Source organism: Saccopteryx bilineata, chromosome 1 (assembly GCF_036850765.1).
Source record: "Saccopteryx bilineata isolate mSacBil1 chromosome 1, mSacBil1_pri_phased_curated, whole genome shotgun sequence".
In the NCBI taxonomy this organism is placed as follows: Eukaryota; Metazoa; Chordata; class Mammalia; order Chiroptera; family Emballonuridae; genus Saccopteryx; species Saccopteryx bilineata.
Genome location: NC_089490.1, coordinates 360,896,137 through 360,917,705, shown reverse-complemented (window position 1 = coordinate 360,917,705; position 21,569 = coordinate 360,896,137). Strand labels below are relative to the sequence as shown.

The window sequence follows — 21,569 nt, the reverse complement described above, 5'->3', positions numbered from 1 at the left end:
AGACCTGTGTCTTATGTACCTTTTTCTATGCCTTCTGGCTTATCTCAGGGCATGGCCCATAATAGGTGCACGGGAAATGTTCATGGAAAGAATGAATGAATACATTCTGCCCTACTATATCTCCTAGTGCTCTCTGTTACAATTTCATGAAGATATTCCCCACCTCCATGCTGCCTGGCCTGCTCTTCCCGATTGTCTACCTGCAAACTCTCTTCATTCTTCAAAATTCAGCTCACGGTTTTGTGAGGTCCTTCACTCAAGACAGAATTAGTGGAACTGATACTTTCTCATTAGCACTCCTGTGTAAACTTATACATAATTCTACCATGACACCCAGCTCATCAGCTTGAAATTACTTGCTTTTCCATTTCCATCTTAGTCCTCAAAGCCAGGCCTTATAAACTTTATTGTCTATGTGGTGTCAAGAAGACATGCTATAACGTGAAGGCAGAAGTTGAGAAGGCAGCAGAGTCTCTCTCTGTGAGACGGGGCTCCTGTTTCTGTTTGTTTATATATTCCTATCCTAAAGAAAAATTGCTATGTTTACACATTTATAGAACAATTGGAAGTGTGACTTATGCCTTTATAATTTCTGTAGCTAATTTGATATACTATGAAGTTTCAAAGGCAATTCAATTTTTTTCCTTCTCTGAGACAAGAATTTTAAGCTGTTGCATGGGAGTATAGAGTACATCAGGGGTCCCCAAACTACGGCCCGTGGGCCGCATGTGGCCCCCTAAGGCCATTTATCTGGCCCCCGCCGCACTTCCAGAAGGAGCACTTCTTTCATTGGTGGTCAGTGAGAGGAGCATAGTTCCCATTGAAATACTGGTCAGTTTCTTGATTTAAATTTACTTGTTCTTTATTTTAAATATTGTATTTGTTCCCGTTTTGTTTTTTTATTTTAAAATAAGATATGTGCAGTGTGCATAGGGATTTGTTCATAGTTTTTTTTATAGTCCGGCCCTCTAACAGTCTGAGGGACAGTGAACTGGCCCCCTGTGTAAAAAGTTTGGGGACCCCTGGAGTACATGATACCCCAGGAGATGACAGTGTGTGCTTCCCACACTGGGTCTTACTCATCTCTGTGCTTTTAAGGCTTCGCATGGGGTCTCTTCAGTGCTTCACACACAATACATATCAATAATTACCGGCTAATGGAACGAATGCCCTGGTCTCTGTTCACTTCCCTACTCAGAAATTCTCAGTGGTTGCCCTATTCCTACTGGTCTATGTGTAACTTTGCAGCCTGGTATTCAAGTTCATTCATGAGATGACCCCAACCTCCCTTTACAGGCCCATCCCCTATCCCTTTATTCCATGCATCACTGTAGCAAGCTGGACTACTGGGTGGATGGTTCTGGGCTTCATGGAGGGTGTCTTCTATGGGCTGGGAGAACTTATTTGTATGGGGAATGTCAGGTTTACCTTGAGGAGAGTTTCAGATGACACAGTGAAAGAACAGCACGAATAGGAGGGCATTCTATAGACACTCTGAAGAGAGGTGGGAAGTAAACAACCCGTTCTCAAAACAGACCCGAAGACCAGCTGTAGTGGTGGCGAGGCATATAACTCTTGATGCAGCTGTCTCATTCAGCCAAAGAGCATGTACTGTCTGCAATCCTAACATGCTCAGTTCAGTAGTTCGTCCTTACAGAAGGAAGGTGACAACAAAAACTGCCATCCTGGTCCTGATAGTCCAGCAGAGCAAGACAAGAAAGGAGCTAATATTTTTTTTTGAGTATCAAAAATTTGAGTTTAATATGCTGCTCATGAAACCTCAACTTCCTGAGACAGGGGAAAGTTCTGTCTATACTTGCAGTCAGCTCTGTACTTGACTTTCCTAGTCCAAGTTGCACTGTGTTGCAATCACCTATATCTACATCAATTTTACCCAAGAGATCAAGAGTCCCTTAAAAACAAGTGATTTCCTAAATATGGCATTTGACACATGAATGAGTGAATGAATGAATGAAGTCTATACTAAGTGCACACAGGCACACACCTTTTTTTTTTTTTTTTACCACTAGATGGCAAATATTCATCAGAAAGTCCAGCTCTAAATTGTCAGAAACAATCCAGTGAAAACTACTTAAGTTTTTCAGTAAACTGGATGGGTCTGCACAGGGTGAAAATTTCAGGACTGTCTATCCCTGAAAAGCAAGCACCGGAATGGAAATCAGGAGTCAGGGTTGCAGATCTGTGCTGCCATTAGCATTTGGGAAAGTCACATATATATATTTTTTGGGATCCAGTTTTCTCATCTAAAACAAAAACAAAAATAATCAAACAAACAAAAAACAGTGAACTGTGGTAACTTCAGATAAACATTTATTAACATCTATGGTATCCGAGACCCTGAATGAGGTACTGGGGTTAAAGATATGACTTAGAAATGGTGTTACCTTCCAAAACAATGCTTCTCAACTCAGTAGTGAAAGACCAGTCTATTGTCATTTTAAAAATACATGATCTATTGCAGACTGTATTTTGGTAGAATATAATTAAAATGTAATAGTAAAAAAAAAAAGTAAAAGCAAAAGCATACAAAATTCAAGTTCTCAATAGCCATTTCTAAGCGCTATTCTTAACTTCTGGACTTAGCGCATTGTGGACTGGTTGCAAATGGCGTGTGGACAGGCACCAGTCCACAGATCACATTTTGTGTGATGATGACTTAGGAGCTCACACTCGCGAGGGCCACTTACACCAGAGCCCCATGAATGTGAGACCATCCACAGGCAAGGTTCTCTCTTCTGCAGAGTATTAAACACCTAAAGATGTACAAATACTGCTTGGAAGTTTTGAAGGTGACAGGCAGTGGTTGCGATCATTCCCAGAGCCTTTCCGGAGAAAGTTTTGGCAAGTTCTTTCTGATCCTTTAAATACAACAGGCCCTCCTAGGCCAAGTGGCTGCCAACATACCAGAATGCTCTTTGGGAACCTTTCAGCCCTTCCCATACTATCCGGGATTCTGGGGTCTTCCTGGTTGTGGCCTAACCCCTCAGATCTAAGGGCAGGTACCAACTTCACCTGTGCTTTCCTCCTTGGCCATGATTCATACTTCCTCTGTGAGCAAATGGCTTTGAGCTGCCGGGATTATAAATCTCTGCCTCTGAGCAGCCCCGTCTCTGGAACCATGTCCTAATTGGGGATTTTCAGGGCACACTGGCACTGTGTTGGCCTGACTCCATGAGCAGAGTCTACACAAGCTATGCCAGTCACCAGGATGAGAACAATCCACCAAGAACATGCAATGTGTTTCCTTATGTGGTGTCTTTTAAAGATTGCCAATCTTAGGTGTTTAGCTTATTTATTTTTATTTCAACTATGAAATAATCAGTTTTGGGAATAGATACTGCAAAAACATGGAACAACATTTAAAAGGCACCGAAGACAGTACAATGAAAAGTCCCCCTCCTATTTCTATCCCACAATCTCTCAGTCCCCATTCCAGAGGCAAGCGCCATTCACATTCATACACACCCTTTAAGTGACGTACACACACGTCTTCAAAAAGATAACACAATGGAGCACACCATAAATCCTCTGCTGTGCTTTCTTTTTTAACTAAATGCTTTGTCTTGGCAATGTTTAATCTCAAATTCTCATTTTTTATTTAACTGTTTCCTCTATTAATGGATATTTAAGTTTTCCCTCTTTCTTGGTTACAGTGTTCAATAAACAGCACATACTTATGTGTATCTGCACATATAAATTCCTGGATAGAAACTACTGAGTCCGAGAAGTGTGCCCCCCACAATGTTTAACCATCCTGCACTGCCACGGTTGGCTTACTAAGGTGTCTGCTTTTCTACATATCCATCAAATGTAGCTCTATGAGTGAATTTGCATTTCTGTAATAGTAAATAAAGTTGAGCACTTTTAACATATCTAAAACTGTCCTTGTACTTATTTTTAAACATTTTATTTATTCATTCAGAGATGAGAGAGAGAGAGAAAGAGGGGAGGAGCAGATGGTACTGACTCCTATATGTGCCTTGATCAGGCAAGCCCAGGATTTCAAATTGGCGACCTCAGTGTTTCCAGGTCGATGCTTTATCCACTGCGCCACCACAGGTCAGGCCTGTCCATGTATTTTGATCATTTTTTGATCGGTTTTTTGGTCTTTTAAAATTGACCTGTAAGAACCAGTAGTGGGATTCAAATAATTTAACAACCTGTTCTCTGCCCTAACGACTGTTTTAAGTATAAAATATTTATATATGTATAAAGTAGTTTATTATTTCACGCATTTAATACTTAAATAAGAACAATAAAAGAGGTACAAAAAACTAGATTATATGAGTTTTAAAATGTTAATGAAAAAATGTTAAATAATACTTGACAAAAAAAAACAGTAAAACTGTTATTTAAGATATTTCCATTCCATATTGGTTGGCATCCTCACTTGCAATTTTTTTCACCTATGGACGGAATAAACATTACTACGGGCTCTTAGAGTACACTGTTGTGCAGATGAATGTTAAAAAAGAGTAAGGAATATAAATTCATTATTTCTACATTGGGTGGCTGCCCAGATGCCCACCTTAGAAAGAACCCTGATTACAAGTGCCATTTTAACACCGGTTTGCCAAACTTAACAAAAAATTATGTATCAGTTCTGCTGAACCAGAGCAAATTGGCTAAATCCCACCACTGGTAAGAACTCTTTATATACTAAAGAAATTAGCCTTTTGTCCTGACCAGGCAGTGGCACAATGGATAGAGCATCAGCCTGGGATGTATAGGACCCAGGCTCAAAACTCTGAGGTTGCCAGCTTGAGTGTGGGCTCATCCAGCTTGAGTGTGGGACCATAGACATGACCCCCATGGTTGCTGGCTTGAAGCACAAGTTCACTGGCTCAGCTGGAGCCCCCTGGTCAAGGCACATATGAAAAACAATCCATGAACAGCTAAGGTGCCGCAATGAAGAATTGATGCTTCTCATCTCTCTCCCTTCCTGTCTCTCTCTCTCCTCTTGGAAAAAAAAAAATCAGTACTTTGGTTATTGTATGAGCTACAAATATTTTCTCCTACGTTGTCTATCATCTCTAAAATTTTAAAGAACTTTCCACAATTAAAAAATGTTTATCAATATTTTCTTTTATCATCTCTGGGTTTTGTAACTTGCTTAGAAAGGACTTTGCTGTAGATTATAAAAAGTGATTCATGTTTTCTTCTAATGCATTCATGTCTTCATTTTAAAATATTTTAAATCTTTTATATATTTGGAGTTTATTTTGGTTTAAGGATTGAGGTATGGAGCAAACTGTTTTCCCACGGCTTCCAGTTGCGTAATTATCATTTATTAAATAATCCATCTTTTCGCAACTGATTGAAATAATGATTTTTTCATATACTTAATTTAAAATAAATTTGGGTCTATTTCTGGACTTCCTAGTAATTTCTATTAATCTGTCTATCCATGCTCTAGTTCCATGCAGCTTTATTTAATGCAGTTTGATAATGTAGTTTTCAGATCTGGTTCAGCTAGTATTCTCTCCCCTCCTCCTCCCAAATTATTATTCTCTTTAAGGCATTTTATAACTATTATTGACTATTTAGTTTTCCCATAGAATTAGTCTGTATAATTTTAAAAAGCATTTGTTATTTGGGGGGGAAAGCATATGAAATTTACAAATTAAATTTGGAGTATTGGTTTATTGGTAATATTCAGTTTTTTATCAAAGTTTTCTTTGTTTATTGAAATAATATTTTTGTGCATGTACAAATACCCTGTTTTCCCAAAAATAAGATATCCCCCCCAAATAAGACCTAGTGCAATTTTCTTCAAGCTTAGGAATATAAGGCCTCCCCTGAAAATAAGGCCTAGCATGTCTTTAGGAGCAAAAATTAATATAAGACACTGTCTTATTTTCGGGGTAATAAGGTAGATTGTTGTATGTGGAAATAGTCACAAGAAATTCTTGATGGAATTCAGAGTTTGAAAGCTGGTTATGCTGATGTTTGTGATGATATAACTACAGTATATTAATAAATGTTGATTTTTTGTTCAACAATAAATGTGAATTCTTGTTCATGGAAAAATAAGACATCCCCTGAAAATAAGACCTAGTGCATCTTTAGGAGCAAAAATTAATATAAGACACTGTCTTATTTTCAGGAAAACACGGTAGAACCAGAAATGAACAAACAATCTAACACAAAATGAAGAAACTAGTGATGGGGAAAAAGAAAGCAAGTTCAATTCAAAGGAACATTAGTCTTTAAGACCCTGAGCTAATAGTTGGAGGGAAGCTGGCAATGTCCCAGGCTGAGATAAGGCCCAGATGCAAGAGAGGCCGCATGGTCTTTGGGAGACTGAGGAGGTTCTGCATGGGCAAAGCTTAGAGCTGCAGCAATAAATAAGATGGGAGAAGTAAGACAAGGCTGGATCATGGAGGGTCAAACTAAGATAAAGAGTTTGAATTTTATTTAGGGTGAATTAGGAGGCATTAAACATCTTAATTGGGGGTGTGGCATGATCTGATTCATGTTCTATTAAGTGGCCCTGGGGCAGCGTGAATAATGGGAAGAGTTGGAGGAGGGAGATCAGGAGGCTAATGCAGCAATTTAGGCAAGGGATGAAGATGGCTTAGACTCGGCAGTGTTGATGAGGGATTAACTGGATGAGTTTAAGAGAGAAGGCAGAAGTTGGGTAGGGGGTAGGATCAAGAATGATGCCTAGGTTTCTAGTGAAATTAACATGGTGAATGGGGGACCATCTTTCAGTCAGCAGCCAGCAGAAAACCAGACACCTAGTACACATGCCATAAATGTGTACTTGATGAAGTAGAAATGGTCTTAGTGTAACATTTTCATAACAATGACTATACATCAGCTCACTTTTTGTTCCCGGGTCTGCCTCCAAGTATGATTTACCATTTCCTGCTGTGTCCACCTGCCTTGTGTTACCTCTGTGTGACCTGCCAGGCTAATCCACAGTCCCTACTAGAGCACATGTGCTTCTATCTCCTTACTAAGAAGTGTGTACTGTGCCCTTCCCCCACTCTATCCAGCCACCAGTGCCATTATTGCCAATAACACTGGTGTAATTTTTCATTAATTTTCTTGATGTTTTGTAGTTATATTAACATTAAAATTTACACTCAGTGATATTATTACAATTTTCCACTGCTAATGGGATTGTTTGTTCATTTGTTTGAAGGCCATTAGCACAAGATTTACCTCCAATAATATCTACTCTGATTTTTAATGCCCTTGAAACTTGCAGTGAGCCAGTAAGTCTATAATAAGAGAATGCTGGTAAGCATATCAATGTCTTTCTCGGGAAAAGAGAGCTTTTTGTTTTTATCCTGGTTGGACTCAGGTTCTTTGATACAGTGATTGGTAGGGTATAAATATTAAAGGCTGAGAACACTGTGTTAGTTTGTAGATGTGTTCAAACAAATTCCCCAGTTATTCAGAGGACACTTTTATATTCTAGGAGAATTCACATTCCTGCTCTTTTTTATATTGTTTCTAACCTGACTTACATAAAAATGTATCCAATTGGGTGCTTGCAGGAACAATACTTAGAACCGTGAATCGTTTGGAAGTGAAGGGGCCCTGAAATCACTCTACCCAGCTGACTTTCCCAGGAGCTGGGAGTTCAAGGCATTCTTAGTGGGGCTCTGGAAACAGGGCTTATTTCTCTGTTGGACAGTTGTGTGGGGCAGGGAAGGTTGCCAGGCAGGGCCAGCTTCATGGTATACAACCTGCAGACTCTTGGGACCCTGTGTTGTGAAATTCACAGCATTGCCATCTTGAAATTCTTAAAAGGTTTTGAACAATGCAACTGACATTTTCACAAGGCCCTGCACATTTCATATCTGGCACTGCATACAGGGTTTGGAGCCTGACAGAAGTGGGTTCAACTTCTCATAGTCTCTAGCTATTGACTGCCTCAGTTTCTTGATCTGTAAAAGTGATAATATACTGTCTTCTCAAACTAGATGTGAGAGCTAAAAGTATAGGCCCACTACCCAGGGGGTCTGAAATCCTGTGACAGACCCTGAGAAATGCTCAGTGGGAGTTTTACCTACATGTGCAGTACCTGTAATTAAACTTATTACTCCGACTTAATGTCAGAACACTACTAGCCAGCTGGGACAAGCAGACATTGCCTGTGTGGTGCAGAAGCTAATCCTGGGTGTGCTGGTTAAGAACACACCAAGCAAAGAATATTTTCCTAAGGAGGACATTCTAAGGCTGAGGGTCCCAGCTGTCAGTTATCAACCTTTTTACTGCTATGACATATAACAGGTAACATTCACCAGCACTACATGGTCTCAGCTTCTCACAATTCCTACATACTGCCTCCTTTTCCAGAAACCTCTCAAGAGAGCCAACAAGTGGGATTGGCATTATTGTGAAGATGCCCTTGTGCTTGATATAATTTATTTGCACACCTTAGTGTTTCAACCATTATTTGTAATTAATGTTTTTAACCATGCCACCCAAAAGAACTTGACAAACCAGTGTATCATAATTCCAAGCTTGAGAACTAGAAATAGGGACCCCCAGAATCCCAAACAAGGGATTTCCCTTCCACAACCCCATGACAAGTCGAACAGACTAGGACCAATATGGAGCCCTCCATAACCTTGCAGATGTACATGGTTGTGCTGTGGCCTGAGTGAGTGATGTTAGTTACAAGGCAGGACACCCAGAATCAGGAAAACACTGAGTAGTTGGTCAGATAGACTTGTGATGAATAAAATACAATCTTAAAACATCTAGTTAAACACCCCTCCCCAAGATTGCAGAAAAGGCTTTAAACCCAATAAATAAGAAACATAAGCTAATTCCTGGGCATTTTTGGTCCAAAAAAGATTCTTCAGGGGATCATAGGAGTCAGGGTGACCTTTGTTGCATTCAATTGAGGGTTTGTGGGGGCTGGGAGTCCAGATGTTTGACCTCAAGGGGAAAAGCCTCAGCTGTGCTCACCCTTCTTTGCTGCTCAGTTCTATGGGCACATGCACATGTGAGATGTGGGCCCAGTGCCTCTGGGGCATCCTGTATTGTCTCAAGAGACATGGGACAGCCTCATGGTGACCTGTGTTATGAAATGACCACATTCCAAGCACAGTTTGCTTTTGCTTTTTCTCTTGAGCCCTTGTGGGCAGTGAGATGTGGCTGCCCACTTAGCTCTCTCTGGCCCAAAGGGTTTTTGTGGGTAGTGATGGTTAAAGCTGGACCATTTCCTCTCCACAAGGCAGCCTGTGAATGACCATAGAAAAACTGACACTCTTGGCCCTGGCCGGTTGGCTCAGTGGTAGAGCGTCGGCCTGGCGTGCGGGGGACCCGGGTTCGATTCCTGGCCAGGGCACATAGGAGAAGCGCCCATTTGCTTCTCCACCCTCCCCTCCTTCCTCTCTGTCTCTCTCTTCCCCTCCCGCAGCCAAGGCTCCATTGGAGCAAAGATGGCCTGGGCGCTGGGGATGGCTCCTTGGCCTCTGCCCCAGGCGCTAGAGTGGCTCTGGTCGTGGCAGAGCAACGCCCCAGAGGGGCAGAGCATCGCCCCCTGGTGGGCAGAGCATCGCCCCTGGTGGGCGTGCCGGGTGGATCCCGGTCGGGCGCATGCGGGAGTCTGTCTGACTGTCTCTCCCCGTTTCCAGCTTAAAAAAAAAAAAAAAAGAAAAAGAAAAACTGACACTCTTTTTCCAAGATCCCTCATCAGAATGACTATTCCTCCTTTGTCTCTCAGTGGTATAAATGGGTACCTAGATAATGGTATAGTTCTTAGGCCCACATAATGTGGCATGTAATACCTAAAATATGCTTTAGTCTCTACTGGTTATGACTAATGACCAACTAATTTATTAAATACATCAAGACATAGTTGCAAGAGCATGTGCTGAGATACAAATGTTTATTTTTTGAAATGGCAATTTGGCTTAGACAACTTGGATGTCACTCCCCAACCCTCTCAAGGGTCATAGCAAGCAAACCATAATCCATCATACTAACTCTCAGGAAACCAGAGACGTGGTGTCCCAACAATGTGGCCATAGCAGCAGCTTTTAGCACAAACTGAAGAAAACACAAATGCAGTCAGGGAAGGACAATGAGACAAACATTGATGCCTCTGTCCCAACCTAACCTAAACCTTCCGCTCAGCAAATAGATTTTCTTCCATTCAGCAAACAGAATGTGTTCTTTTCCAACACATTGTACTATACATTTCAAGCTCCTGGGAAAGAAATCTAAAGAATGCTCTGATTGCATTTCTGGTTTTGGGTTATTCTGTGATTGTTTTTCTTACCTGTTGTCGAATTTCTTCCTCCATTTTTACCGGTGAGCCCAGTTCTGCAACTTGTTTGACACCTTCACTTGCATATCCTCCATACTCCCACAACACATAATTCTTGGAGTGGGATCCACCAATGATTGCAGACCAGTGATTGGCCCGACCTAGGAAAGCCAATCAGGATGCAAGAGTTAGTGTGGCTGTGGCTAAAACTCGATTGCCTTAAGTGATGGGGAGGAGGTGTAATTGGACAATGATTCAACCAGAGCTGGCTATGCACCTGCGCATTGTTGAGCCCTGTTCTATTCAGTGATGAATAAGACAGCCGTATAAACAAGTTAAGTCTTGGGAATACGCAGACAGGGCAATGACAGATGCCTGAACAAGACACAGAGGGAGCCTGGAATGATGACTTCCATTTGGGAGGGTTTCAGAGAAGGGGACAGCCAGCTGAGAAAACTTTAAAGACTGATCAGATTTATAAGACAGAATAGAAAGGCTATTTCTGGCAGACTAAGAGACATTAAATAACATTGTGTGTTTGGGGATCCATAAGCAATTCAGCATTGCTATGTCACAAACTGTCGAGGGAAGACGTGGGAAATGATGCCGAGGAAGAAGCCTGCTCATGGATGGCTTTGTTCTAAATACTTCAGGAGTCTGGATGTCATTCAAAAGGGTCTGAAACCACTGGAGGGTTCTGAGTAGGGGAATGACATGATCCCATTTGAATTTCAGATAGGTCTTCCAGGCGACAGTGTAAAGAGAGGAAGCAAAACTGGGGTGCAGATTCGGGGAGATCAGCAAGGAGCAAAAGTAAAGGGATTGAGTGTGGAACAGGCTCAGCAGTACTGGGCAATAAGCATTGTTGTCTTTATTTGGCATTTACATACCTTCCAGGAAGGTAGGGGGCAGGCAGGCAGGCTAGCCACATTAAAAGATGGGGAGGCAGTTGGTATAAGAAGAAGTGACCAGTTCACTGTGGTTTGGTGATGATCATGCATGACAGAAACTGTCATGGGATGCAGGCAGAAATGAATGGTTGACACAAGAGTGAAACAGAATAGGGTCTGGGTGGGACCAAGACAGATCTAAACCTGAAGACTTTTTAAAGTCCCAGGAGGAGCAAGGAGAGAAACAGAGTCAACACCAGTGTGACATTGGGTTTGTTTTTTACGTGATGAGTATAGACACATACAAATATTGATCGACTTACGACCTATGCAACTTATGACCATTCGACTTTACAACCACAATCGCTAGCCACGACTGCTCCACGTCTGGCAGCACAAGCATTGCCCAGCTGGGCATAGGACAGTGCGGACCAGCTTCCGGCAGCACTACCATCTCCACATGCACCATTTCAACTGTTATCCCAGACTCGGTACAGCAATTTGTGTTCTGTGTCTTGGATATTTTTCATCAAACCCTTCTCAAGATGTCTACCAAAAGGAAATTGTCTTTACAAATATTAAACCAGTTGTACTGGTGATGCAGTGTTTTACATAAACCTAACGAATGTAAAAATAAGAAACAAAATTATACAAATGACATAAAATGAACAAAGGAAATTATGATATATAACAATAATGAAAGAAAATGATGATAAAGTATGATTTAAAGATTTTTATAACATCATTTCACAGTACTGTACATATAGCCTACTCAACTTATGACCAAATCGTATTACAACCTGTCTGTCAGAACCAATCGTGGTAGTAAGTCGAGCACTAGCTGTATCTATTTCTTATTGAGTTACATACAGTTCATCACAGGATTGGCTTAGTCATCTGCCAGTTTTGGTTGGGTTCATAAAGTCTCAAGTTAAAAACCATTTTCAGACATAGCGAAGGGAAACTTGAAGGGGGCAGACTCAACTGGCATTTGCAGCTCACCACCCTGTGGCCCCGAGAGGGTGAAACACTCCACTCCACCCCACCACTTAAGAAAATAATTCTCAACAGGGCCTGACCCTGGTTAAATTTTCCACCTGCTACCCCCATGGTCCCCGTTCCCAGGGGCACATTAAGAGCATGGGCACAAAGCCAGCTTCCTGGCCTGCTTGAGGGCAGCCTTGCTCCACCCCAGGCAGATGACACCACCATTGTGGGTCTGCCCAACTGCTTGTTCATTATTTTCCACACATCAGAGAGATGCAAACTTGTGTTTATCCGACATGTCCCTAGAGAAGACAGATGGAGATGCGGCCAGCTATTTCTCTAACTTTCTGAATGGGGAGAATGTCTTAGCTGTCATCTAAGCCAAGAGCATTGTTCGTGTAAGAGCAAGACTGAGGAACTAGTGCTGATACTTGGTTTATAATGTGAATGCAGGGAAACCAGTTACAGCACATCTTGGGCCCTCTGTTCTGTTCCATCAGAATGTCCCCTTTTTCCAGATTCATCCTATCTACAATTTTGTACCTCAGTGGCTTAGCACATGCCGATCTCTCTGTGCTTCCTTATTCTTGACTTGGCCAACCCATTCTTTCTTCATGATTTACCCAAAAGCCTCCTAAGGCCACCCAAGACTGATTAAGCCCTTGTCTTCATCTCCTCACAACACAGATCACTTTTATAATCACTATTACATGTCCGTTTTCCCACTAGACTATAAGCTTCCCAATATATGCCCAATACCCGACACTGTGCCTGATGCATTGTGAGTGCCTATTTCCTAAAACATTTTATTCAAACACTCCAGTGGGAAGGTGGCAATATTTGTGCTCAAAGCATTTGGTAGCAGGCTTGTACAGATTGGATTCAGTGTGTGATTAAATTCAAGTCTCAGTTCACCAGAGTTCTTGACACCTACTGTGTTAATGCATTCAGCTATCTTGCATGCTGTTAAGAAACAAACACTAACCAACAGAAAAAAGAAGGTCATTGGTCTTAGTGCCAGCAGATAGGGATTCAAATCCTGGCATTGCCACTTCCTAGCTATGTTAACTTGGTCAGATTCCAATTACTGTATCTCCTCGAGGCTCTGCCCCCTCCTTTGTAATTCAAGAATGATAATGCTACCTTATCAACCTATTATAAGAATTAAATTCAATTTTTGAAAAAAAATGAGATAATAGATGTGCAATCACTACTGGCAACACAATAGACACTCAATAATTAAAGTTTCCTCCTTTCCTGGTTGTTGGGGAGACTATAAAAATGAGAAAAATATAAAACCTGCTTTTAATTCAGCATAGGAGATAAGAAATAGATAATATGAAACAGGATAAAAGAACAGGAACAAGCACAGTCATAGGGGGATTAAGAAATGAGCCCAGATGGGTCTTTTTGGTTTATTCATTCAACTTCCATTGAATGAGTGCCAAGCCCAGTGGCTGGCCCTGGACACCAACAGGAATTAGATATGGTGCTTGCTCTGAAGGGACTAGCAGTCCAGGGGTGGGGAAACAGATGAATGAGCAGATTACTAACAATTAAGCATGGTCAGGGTTATTACAGAAACAAGAGCACAGAGCACACAGGGGATGGAGGAGCTAACTCCAAATTTTCCTGATATCCAAGGATTCAGTCTAAAGGAACATGTGCAGAGAAGCAAGTGCCTCAAGAGTGGGATGCCTCTGTGGTTTCTTATCCTTGAATAGATGTCATTGTAGCAGTTCAACCTTCTAGTCAGTCTTGTAATTTTTCTACAGTAGCCTTTGAAAATATCAGATTAATTCATATTTTAACACATGAATAACATCAACCACATAACAGAGAATTTCAGGGCACTAGGCTAGGGTGAAGGACCAGACTATACTCTCCCTGGTGGGGCAAGAAAAGTACTCATGGAAAAACAATTTGCAACACTAGAGGGTGAGGGGTAGTTATTCAGGTGCAGAATGATACAGGGGAGAAAAGCATGATAACCTAGAGCTGGAAGACCTGGGTTCCAGGCCTCCATTCATGACCATGAAGTAGTCACTAATTTCTCAGAGCCTCAGTTTACCTTTAAAAAATATTTTTCAACCACAGTTTACATTCAATACTGTTCTGCACTAGTTTCAGATGTATAGCAAAGGGGCCAGAAAAGCATTCAATCTACAGAGTGGTCCCTTGCAGCCCCATAGCCAGTTATCTTGACATTGTTGACTACAATTCCCATTCTGCAAGTTGCATCTCTGTGGCTATTCTGCAGCTGCTAATTTGTATTGAAAAAATAGAAAATAATTACTAGACTTGACCGTCTCTGAGTTGTGCAAAGTAATTGGGCTGGTTTTGGAAAGAACTATGAAAACTTTAAAGAACTGTACAAAACAAAGGTCTCTGAATGACTACAGACAGACTGCACTATGGGAATACAGGTGAAGGCAGGGGAGCTAGGAAACTTTCCCATTGGAAGGAGGCTCCTATGGGAAGACTGGGCAGTAGGAAAAGGATTCTATTAAAATTAGGATTAATTATTTCTTAAGCGTAACCCTCACTACAACCTCATTTTCATCTTCTAGATGAGGATACTGAGGCCCAGAAATGTTAAGCAACCCACTCAAACTCCCAGAGATAGTGACGAGCAATACTTGGGTTGAAATCCAGGTCTGCCAGATTCCAGAAGACACACTTTTTTCCCTACATACTACTGCGAGGTCAGGAACCAGAAAAGATCATTTGGGTGGACTGGAGTATCAAAGGACAAAGAAATAAGATTGAAAAGAAAGTTAAGAGTGACATCAGAGAAATGGCGCTGTAAGGAGCAATACCGATAAATCTCCCCCAAAATTCAACAAGATCTTCAACCAGAGACAGAAAAAATCTATCCTTGGAGCTTCCAGCAGTTCCACACTAAACACAAAGTACTATCAACAAAACCACCCTCAGATGCCATTAAGGAAAAGGAAATCGAATATCATGGATACAAAAGACAGAGAGGTAACACAGATAGATGAGGAAAAATCTATGGAGAAAAAATTTAATACATTGGAAACCTTGGAGCTAAATGACAGAGAATTTAAAATAGAAATCCTAAAAATACTCAGAGATATACAAGAAAACACAGAAAGGTAATTTAGGGAGCTCAGAAAACAACTCAATGAACACAAAGAATATATTACCAAGAAAATTGAAACTATAAAAACAAATCAAACATGAAAAACTCAATTCACAAGCTGAAAAACGAGGTAACAAGCTTAGCTAATAGTACAGGCCAGATAGACAGTAGGATTAGTGAAATAGAAGACAAGCAACTTGAGGCACAACAGAGAGAAGAAAAAAGAGAATGAAAAATTAAAAAAAAATGAGAAAGCCCTACAGGAATTGTCTGATTCCATCAAAAAGAATAACATAAGAATAATAGGTATATCAGAGGGAGAAGAGAGAGAAAATGGAATGGAGAGCATACTCAAACAAATAACAGATGAGAACTTCCCAAGCCTGTGGAAAGAACTAAAGCCTCAAATTCAAGAAGCAAACATAACTCCGAGTTTTCTTAACCCCCCCAACAAACCTACTCCAAGGCACATCATAATGAAATTGGCACAAATCAACGACAAAGAAAAAATTCTCAAGGCAGCCAGGGAAAAGAAGAATACAACATATAAAGAAAGGCCCATTAGATTATCATCCGATTTCTCAACAGAAACTCTACAAGCTAGAAGAGAGTGGACCCCAATATTTAAAGTCCTGAAAGAGAGGAACTTTCAGCCAAGAATACTATACCCATCAAAGCTATCCTTCAAATACGAAGGAGAAATAAAAACATTCACAGATACAGAAAAGATGAGGGAATTTATCATCAAAACCCCCCACTCTAGGAATTACTAAAGGGGATTTTCCAACCAGATACAAAGAACAAAACAAAACAAAACCACAAGTAAAAGCTCCACCAAGAAAACAATAAAACCAAATTTAAACTGTGACAACAAAAACAAACAAAAAAAAAAGGGGAGAGGACAGAAATTAACAGTAGCAAAGGACGATGGACTACAGAAGTACTCACAAGATAGTGCACTACAATGAACAGGGTAGGAACCCTTTTCATTACTTAATGGTAACCACCCTTGAAAAAACCACCACAGAAGCACATGATTTAAAAAAGATAGCAACAGAGGAAAGAAGTATGGAATACAACCAAACAAAAACAAAGGATAGAAAAACAAAAGAGAAGAAACAAACAAGACACAAAACTGACAGAAAGCAATGTATAAAATGACAATAGGGAACCCACAAGTGTCAATAGTTACACTAAATGTAAATGGGTTAAACTCACCAATAAGAAGGCACAGAGTAGCAGAATGGATTAAAAAAGAAAATCCAACTATGCTGCCTACAAGAAACTCATCTAAGCAACAAGGATAAAAACAAATTCAAAGTGAAAGGCTGGAAAACAATATTCCAAGCAAATAACATCCAAAAAAAGCAGGCGTAGCAATACTCATATCTGATAATGCTGACTCTAAGACATCAAAAGTACTCAGAGACAAAAATGGCCATTTCATAATGATTAAGGGGACACTGAATCAAGAAGACATAACAATTCTTAATATATATGCACCAAACCAAGGAGCACCAAAATATATAAGACAGCTACTTATTGACCTTAAAACAAAAACTGACAAAAATACAATCATACTTGGAGACCTCAATACACCGCTGATGGCTCTAGATCGGTCATCCAAACAGAGAATCAATAAAGATATATTGGCCTTAAACAAAACACTAGAGCACCTGGATATGATAGATATCTACAGGACATTTCATCCCAAAGTGACAGAGTACACATTTTTCTCCAGTGTACATGGATCATTCTCAAGAATTGACCATATGTTGGGCCACAAAAATAACATCAGCAAATTCAGAAAAATCGAAGCTGTACCAAGCATATTTTCTGATCATAAAGCCTTGAAACTAGAATTCAACTGCAAAAAAGAGGAAAAAAATCCCACAAAAATGTGGAAACTAAACAACATACTTTTAAAAAAATGAATGGGTCAAAGAAGAAATAAGTGCATAGATCAAAAGATATATACAGACAAATGAAAATGACAATACAACATATCAGAATCTATGGGATGCAGCAAAAGCAGTGATAAGAAGGAAGTTCATATCACTTCAGGCCTATATGAACAAACAAGAGAGAGCCCAAGTGAACCACTTAATTTCACACCTTAAGGAACTGAAAAAAGAAGAACAAAGACAACCCAAAACCAGCCGAAGAAAGAGATAATAAAAATCAGAATAGAAATAAATGAAATAGAGAACAGAAAAGCTATAGAAAAAATTGATAGAACAAGGAGCTGATTTTTAGAAAAGATCAACAAAATTGACAAACCGTTGGCAAGACTTACCAAGGAAAAAAGAGAAAGAACTCATATAAACAAAATCCAAATGAAAGAGGAGAAATCACCCCGGACATCATAGATATACAAAGAATTATTGTAGAATACTATGAAAAACTTTATGCCACTAAATTCAACAATCTAGAAGAAATGGATAAATTCCTAGAACAATACAACCTTTCTAGACTGAGTCAAGAAGAAGCAGAAAGCCTAAACAGACCAATTAATAGGGAAGAAATAGAAAAAGCTATTAAAAACCTCCCCAAAAATAAAAGTCCATGCCCAGACGGTTATACTAGTGAATTGTATCAAACATTCAAAGAAGACTTGGTTCCTATTCTACTCAAAGTCTTCCAAAAAATTGAAGAAGAAGCAATACTTTCAAAAACATTTTATGAGGCCAACATAACCCTCGTACCAAAACTGGGCAAGGATAGCACAAAAAAAGAAAACTACAGACCAATATCTCTAAGGAATACAGATGCTAAAATACTAAACAAAATACTAGCAAATCGAATACAACAACATATTAAAAAAATAATACATCATGATCAAGTGGGATTCATCCCAGAATCTCAAGGATGGTTCAACATACGTAAAACGGTTAATGTAATACACCATATCAACAAAACAAAGAACAAAAACCACATGATCTTATCAATAGATGCAGAAAAGGCATTCGATAAAATACAACACAATTTTATGTTTAAGACTCTCAACAAAATGGGTATAGAAGGAAAATATTTCAACATGATAAAGGCCATATATGATAAACCATCAGCTAACATCATATTAAATGGCACTAAACTGAAGGCTTTCCCCCTTAAATCAGGAACAAGACAGGGTTGTCCACTCTCTCCACTCTTATTTAATGTGGTGCTAGAGGTTCTAGCCAGAGCAATCAGACAAGACAAAGAAATAAAAGGCATCCATATTGGAAAAAAAGAAGTAAAGGTATCACTTTTTGTAGATGACATGAACCTATACATCGAAAACTCCAAAGAATCTACAAAAAGACTACTAAAAACAATAAGCCAGTACAGTAAGGTCACAGGATACAAAATTAACATACAAAAGTCCATAGCCTTTCTATATGCCAACAATAAAACATTTGAGAACAAACTCAAAAAAATAATCCCCTTCACGATTGCAACAAAAAAAATAAAATACCTAGGAATAAACATAACAAAGAATGTAAAGGACCTATATAATGAAAACTACAAAGCATTGTTAAGGGAAATCGAAAAAGATACAATGAGATGGAAGAATATTCCTTGTTCTTGGATAGGAAGAATAAATATAATCAAGATGGCCATATTACCCAAAGCAATATACAAATTTAATGTAATTCCCATCAAAATTCCAATTACATTTTTTAAAGAAATGGAACAAAAAATCATCAGATTTATATGGAACTATAAAAATCCCTGAATAGCCAAAGCAATCCTAAAGAAAAAGAATGAAGCTGGAGGCATTACAATACCTGATTTCAAACTATATTATAGGGCCATGACAATCAAAACAGCATGGTATTGGCAGAAAAATAGACACTCCGACCAATGGAACAGAATAGAAAGTCCAGAAATAAAACCACATATATATGGTCAAATAATTTTTGATAAAGGGGCCAAAACACACATTGGAGAAAAGAAAGCCTCTTCAACAAATGGTGCTGGGAAAACTGGAAAGCTATAATGAAAAGAATGAAACTTGACTACAGTTTGTCTTCTTGTACTAAAATTAATTCAAAATGGATCAAAGACCTAAATATAAGACCTGAAACAATAAAGTACATAGAAGAAGACATAGGTTCTAAACTCATGGACCTTGGTTTTAAAGAGCATTTTATGAATTTGACTCCAAAGGCAAGGGAAGTGAAGGCAAAAATAAATGAATGGGACTACATCAGACTAAGAAGTTTTTGCTCAGCAAGAGAAACTGACAACAAAATAAACAGACAGCCAACTAAATGGGAAATGATATTTTCAAACAACAGCTCAGATAAGGGCCTAATATCCAAAATATATAAAGAACTCATAAAACTCAACAACAAACAAACAATCCAATAAAAAAATGGGAAGAGGACATGAACAGACACTTCTCCCAGGAAGAAATACAAATGGCCAACAGATATATGAAAAGATACTCATCTTCATTAGTTATTAGAGAAATGCAAATCAAAACTGCAATGAGATACCACCTCACACCTGTTAGATTAGCTATTATTAACAAGACAGGTAATAGCAAATGTTGGAGAGGCTCTGGAGAAAAAGGAACCCTCATTCACTGTTGGTGGGAATGTAAAGTAGTACAACCATTATGGAAGAAAGTATGGTGATTCCTCAAAAAACTGAAAATAGAACTACCTTATGACCCAGCAATACCTCTACTGGGTATATACCCCCAAAACTCAGGCACATTGATACGTAAAGACACATGCAGCCCCATGTTCATTGCAGCATTGTTCACAGTGGCCAGGACATGGAAACAACCAAAAAGCCCTTCAATAGAAGACTGGATAAAGAAGATGTGACACATATACACTATGGAATACTACTCAGCCATAAGAAATGATGACATCGGAACATTTACAGCAAAATGGTGGGATCTTGATAACATTATACGGAGTGAAATAAGTAAATCAGAAAAAAAACAAGAACCGCATTATTCTACATAGGTGGGACATAAAAACGAGACTAAGAGACATCGACAAGAGTGTGGTGGTTGGGGGGGAGAGGGAAAGGGGGAGGGGAAGGGCACAAAGAAAACTAGATAGAAGGTGATGGAGGACAATCTGACTTGGGTGATGGGTATGCAACATAATTGATTGACAAGATAACCTGGACATGTTTTCTTTAAACATATGTACCCTGATTCGGCCCTGGCCGGTTGGCTCAGTGGTAGAGCGTCGGCCTAGCGTGCGGAGGACCTGGGTTCGATTCCCGGCCAGGGCACACAGGAGAAGCACCCATTTGCTTCTCCACCCCTCCGCCACGCTTTCCTCTCTGTTTCTCTCTTCCCCTCCCGCAGCCAAGGCTCCATTGGAGCAAAGATGGCCCCGGCGCTGGGGATGGCTCTGTGGCCTCTGCCTCAGGCGCTAGAGTGGCTCTGGTCGCAACATGGCGACGCCCAGGATGGGCAGAGCATCGCCCCCTGGTGGGCAGAGCGTCGCCCCCTGGTGGGTGTGCCGGGTGGATCCCCGTCAGGCGCATGCGGGAGTTTGTCTGACTGTCTCTCCCTGTTTCCAGCTTCAGAGAAATGCAAAAAAAACAAACAAAAACAAAACAAACAAACAAACAAAAAAAACATATGTACCCTGATTTATTGATGTCACCCTAGTAAAATTAATAAAAAAAAGAAAAAGAAAAGAAAAGAAAGTTAAGGCCAGGTTGTAGAGGGTGCTGAGTGCCCATTATTGTAAATGGCATTGACAAAAGGGGTAAATGTGATGAGAGTTTCCTTCTGGGAAGAATGACATGAATAGCTACATACTGAGCTGCTACTATGTGCCAGGCACTGCGCACTGTGTCAAGGACTTGACCAATATCATCACATTAAACACTCATAAAAAAAAAACCATTTTGATACAGATGCTATCATAATTTTCATTTTCCAAATGAGTATATTCAGACTCAGAGACATTAATTCATGATCACAGAAGACAATGAGTAAAGGTGCTGGGATTGAGTTGGGTCTGTATGGTGCCAGGGCCCAGCTCTTCTCCGCCACACTGCACTACATCTCCAAAAGGACACAGGCTAGAGGACCCAAGGGTGGGGGCCACAAAGAGGAGACTCATCAACATTTCCTGCGTGAGTTGCATAAGGCTTAACTTAGGGCAGTGGAGAGAAAATGGGGACACAGGGTCAGAGATGTGAGCCAATAAGAGGGAAGTTAGAACAGTCTTTGGGAGGCCATTTGGTGAAATAGGTAAAACTCTGACTTTTGGATCAGACTGACATGTATTCTAGTCTCAGTTCTGAAACTTTTAGGTTGAGTAAGTCAATTAATCACTCTAAACCTCAGTTTCTACTTCTCTAA

The 21,569-nt window shown here is 40.0% G+C and overlaps 1 protein-coding gene across 1 annotated transcript in view; it reads right to left on the bottom strand.

Annotated features, from left to right (window-relative positions):
* The window catches only part of SPON1 (spondin 1), a 328,021-nt gene that overhangs the window by 103,654 nt on the left and 202,798 nt on the right, over nucleotides 1–21,569 (bottom strand). Inside the window, exon 6 of the mRNA XM_066251009.1 lies at nucleotides 10,271–10,419. Within this exon, the coding sequence (XP_066107106.1) occupies nucleotides 10,271–10,419 (149 nt within the window). The remainder of the gene's footprint in view (nucleotides 1–10,270; nucleotides 10,420–21,569) is intronic.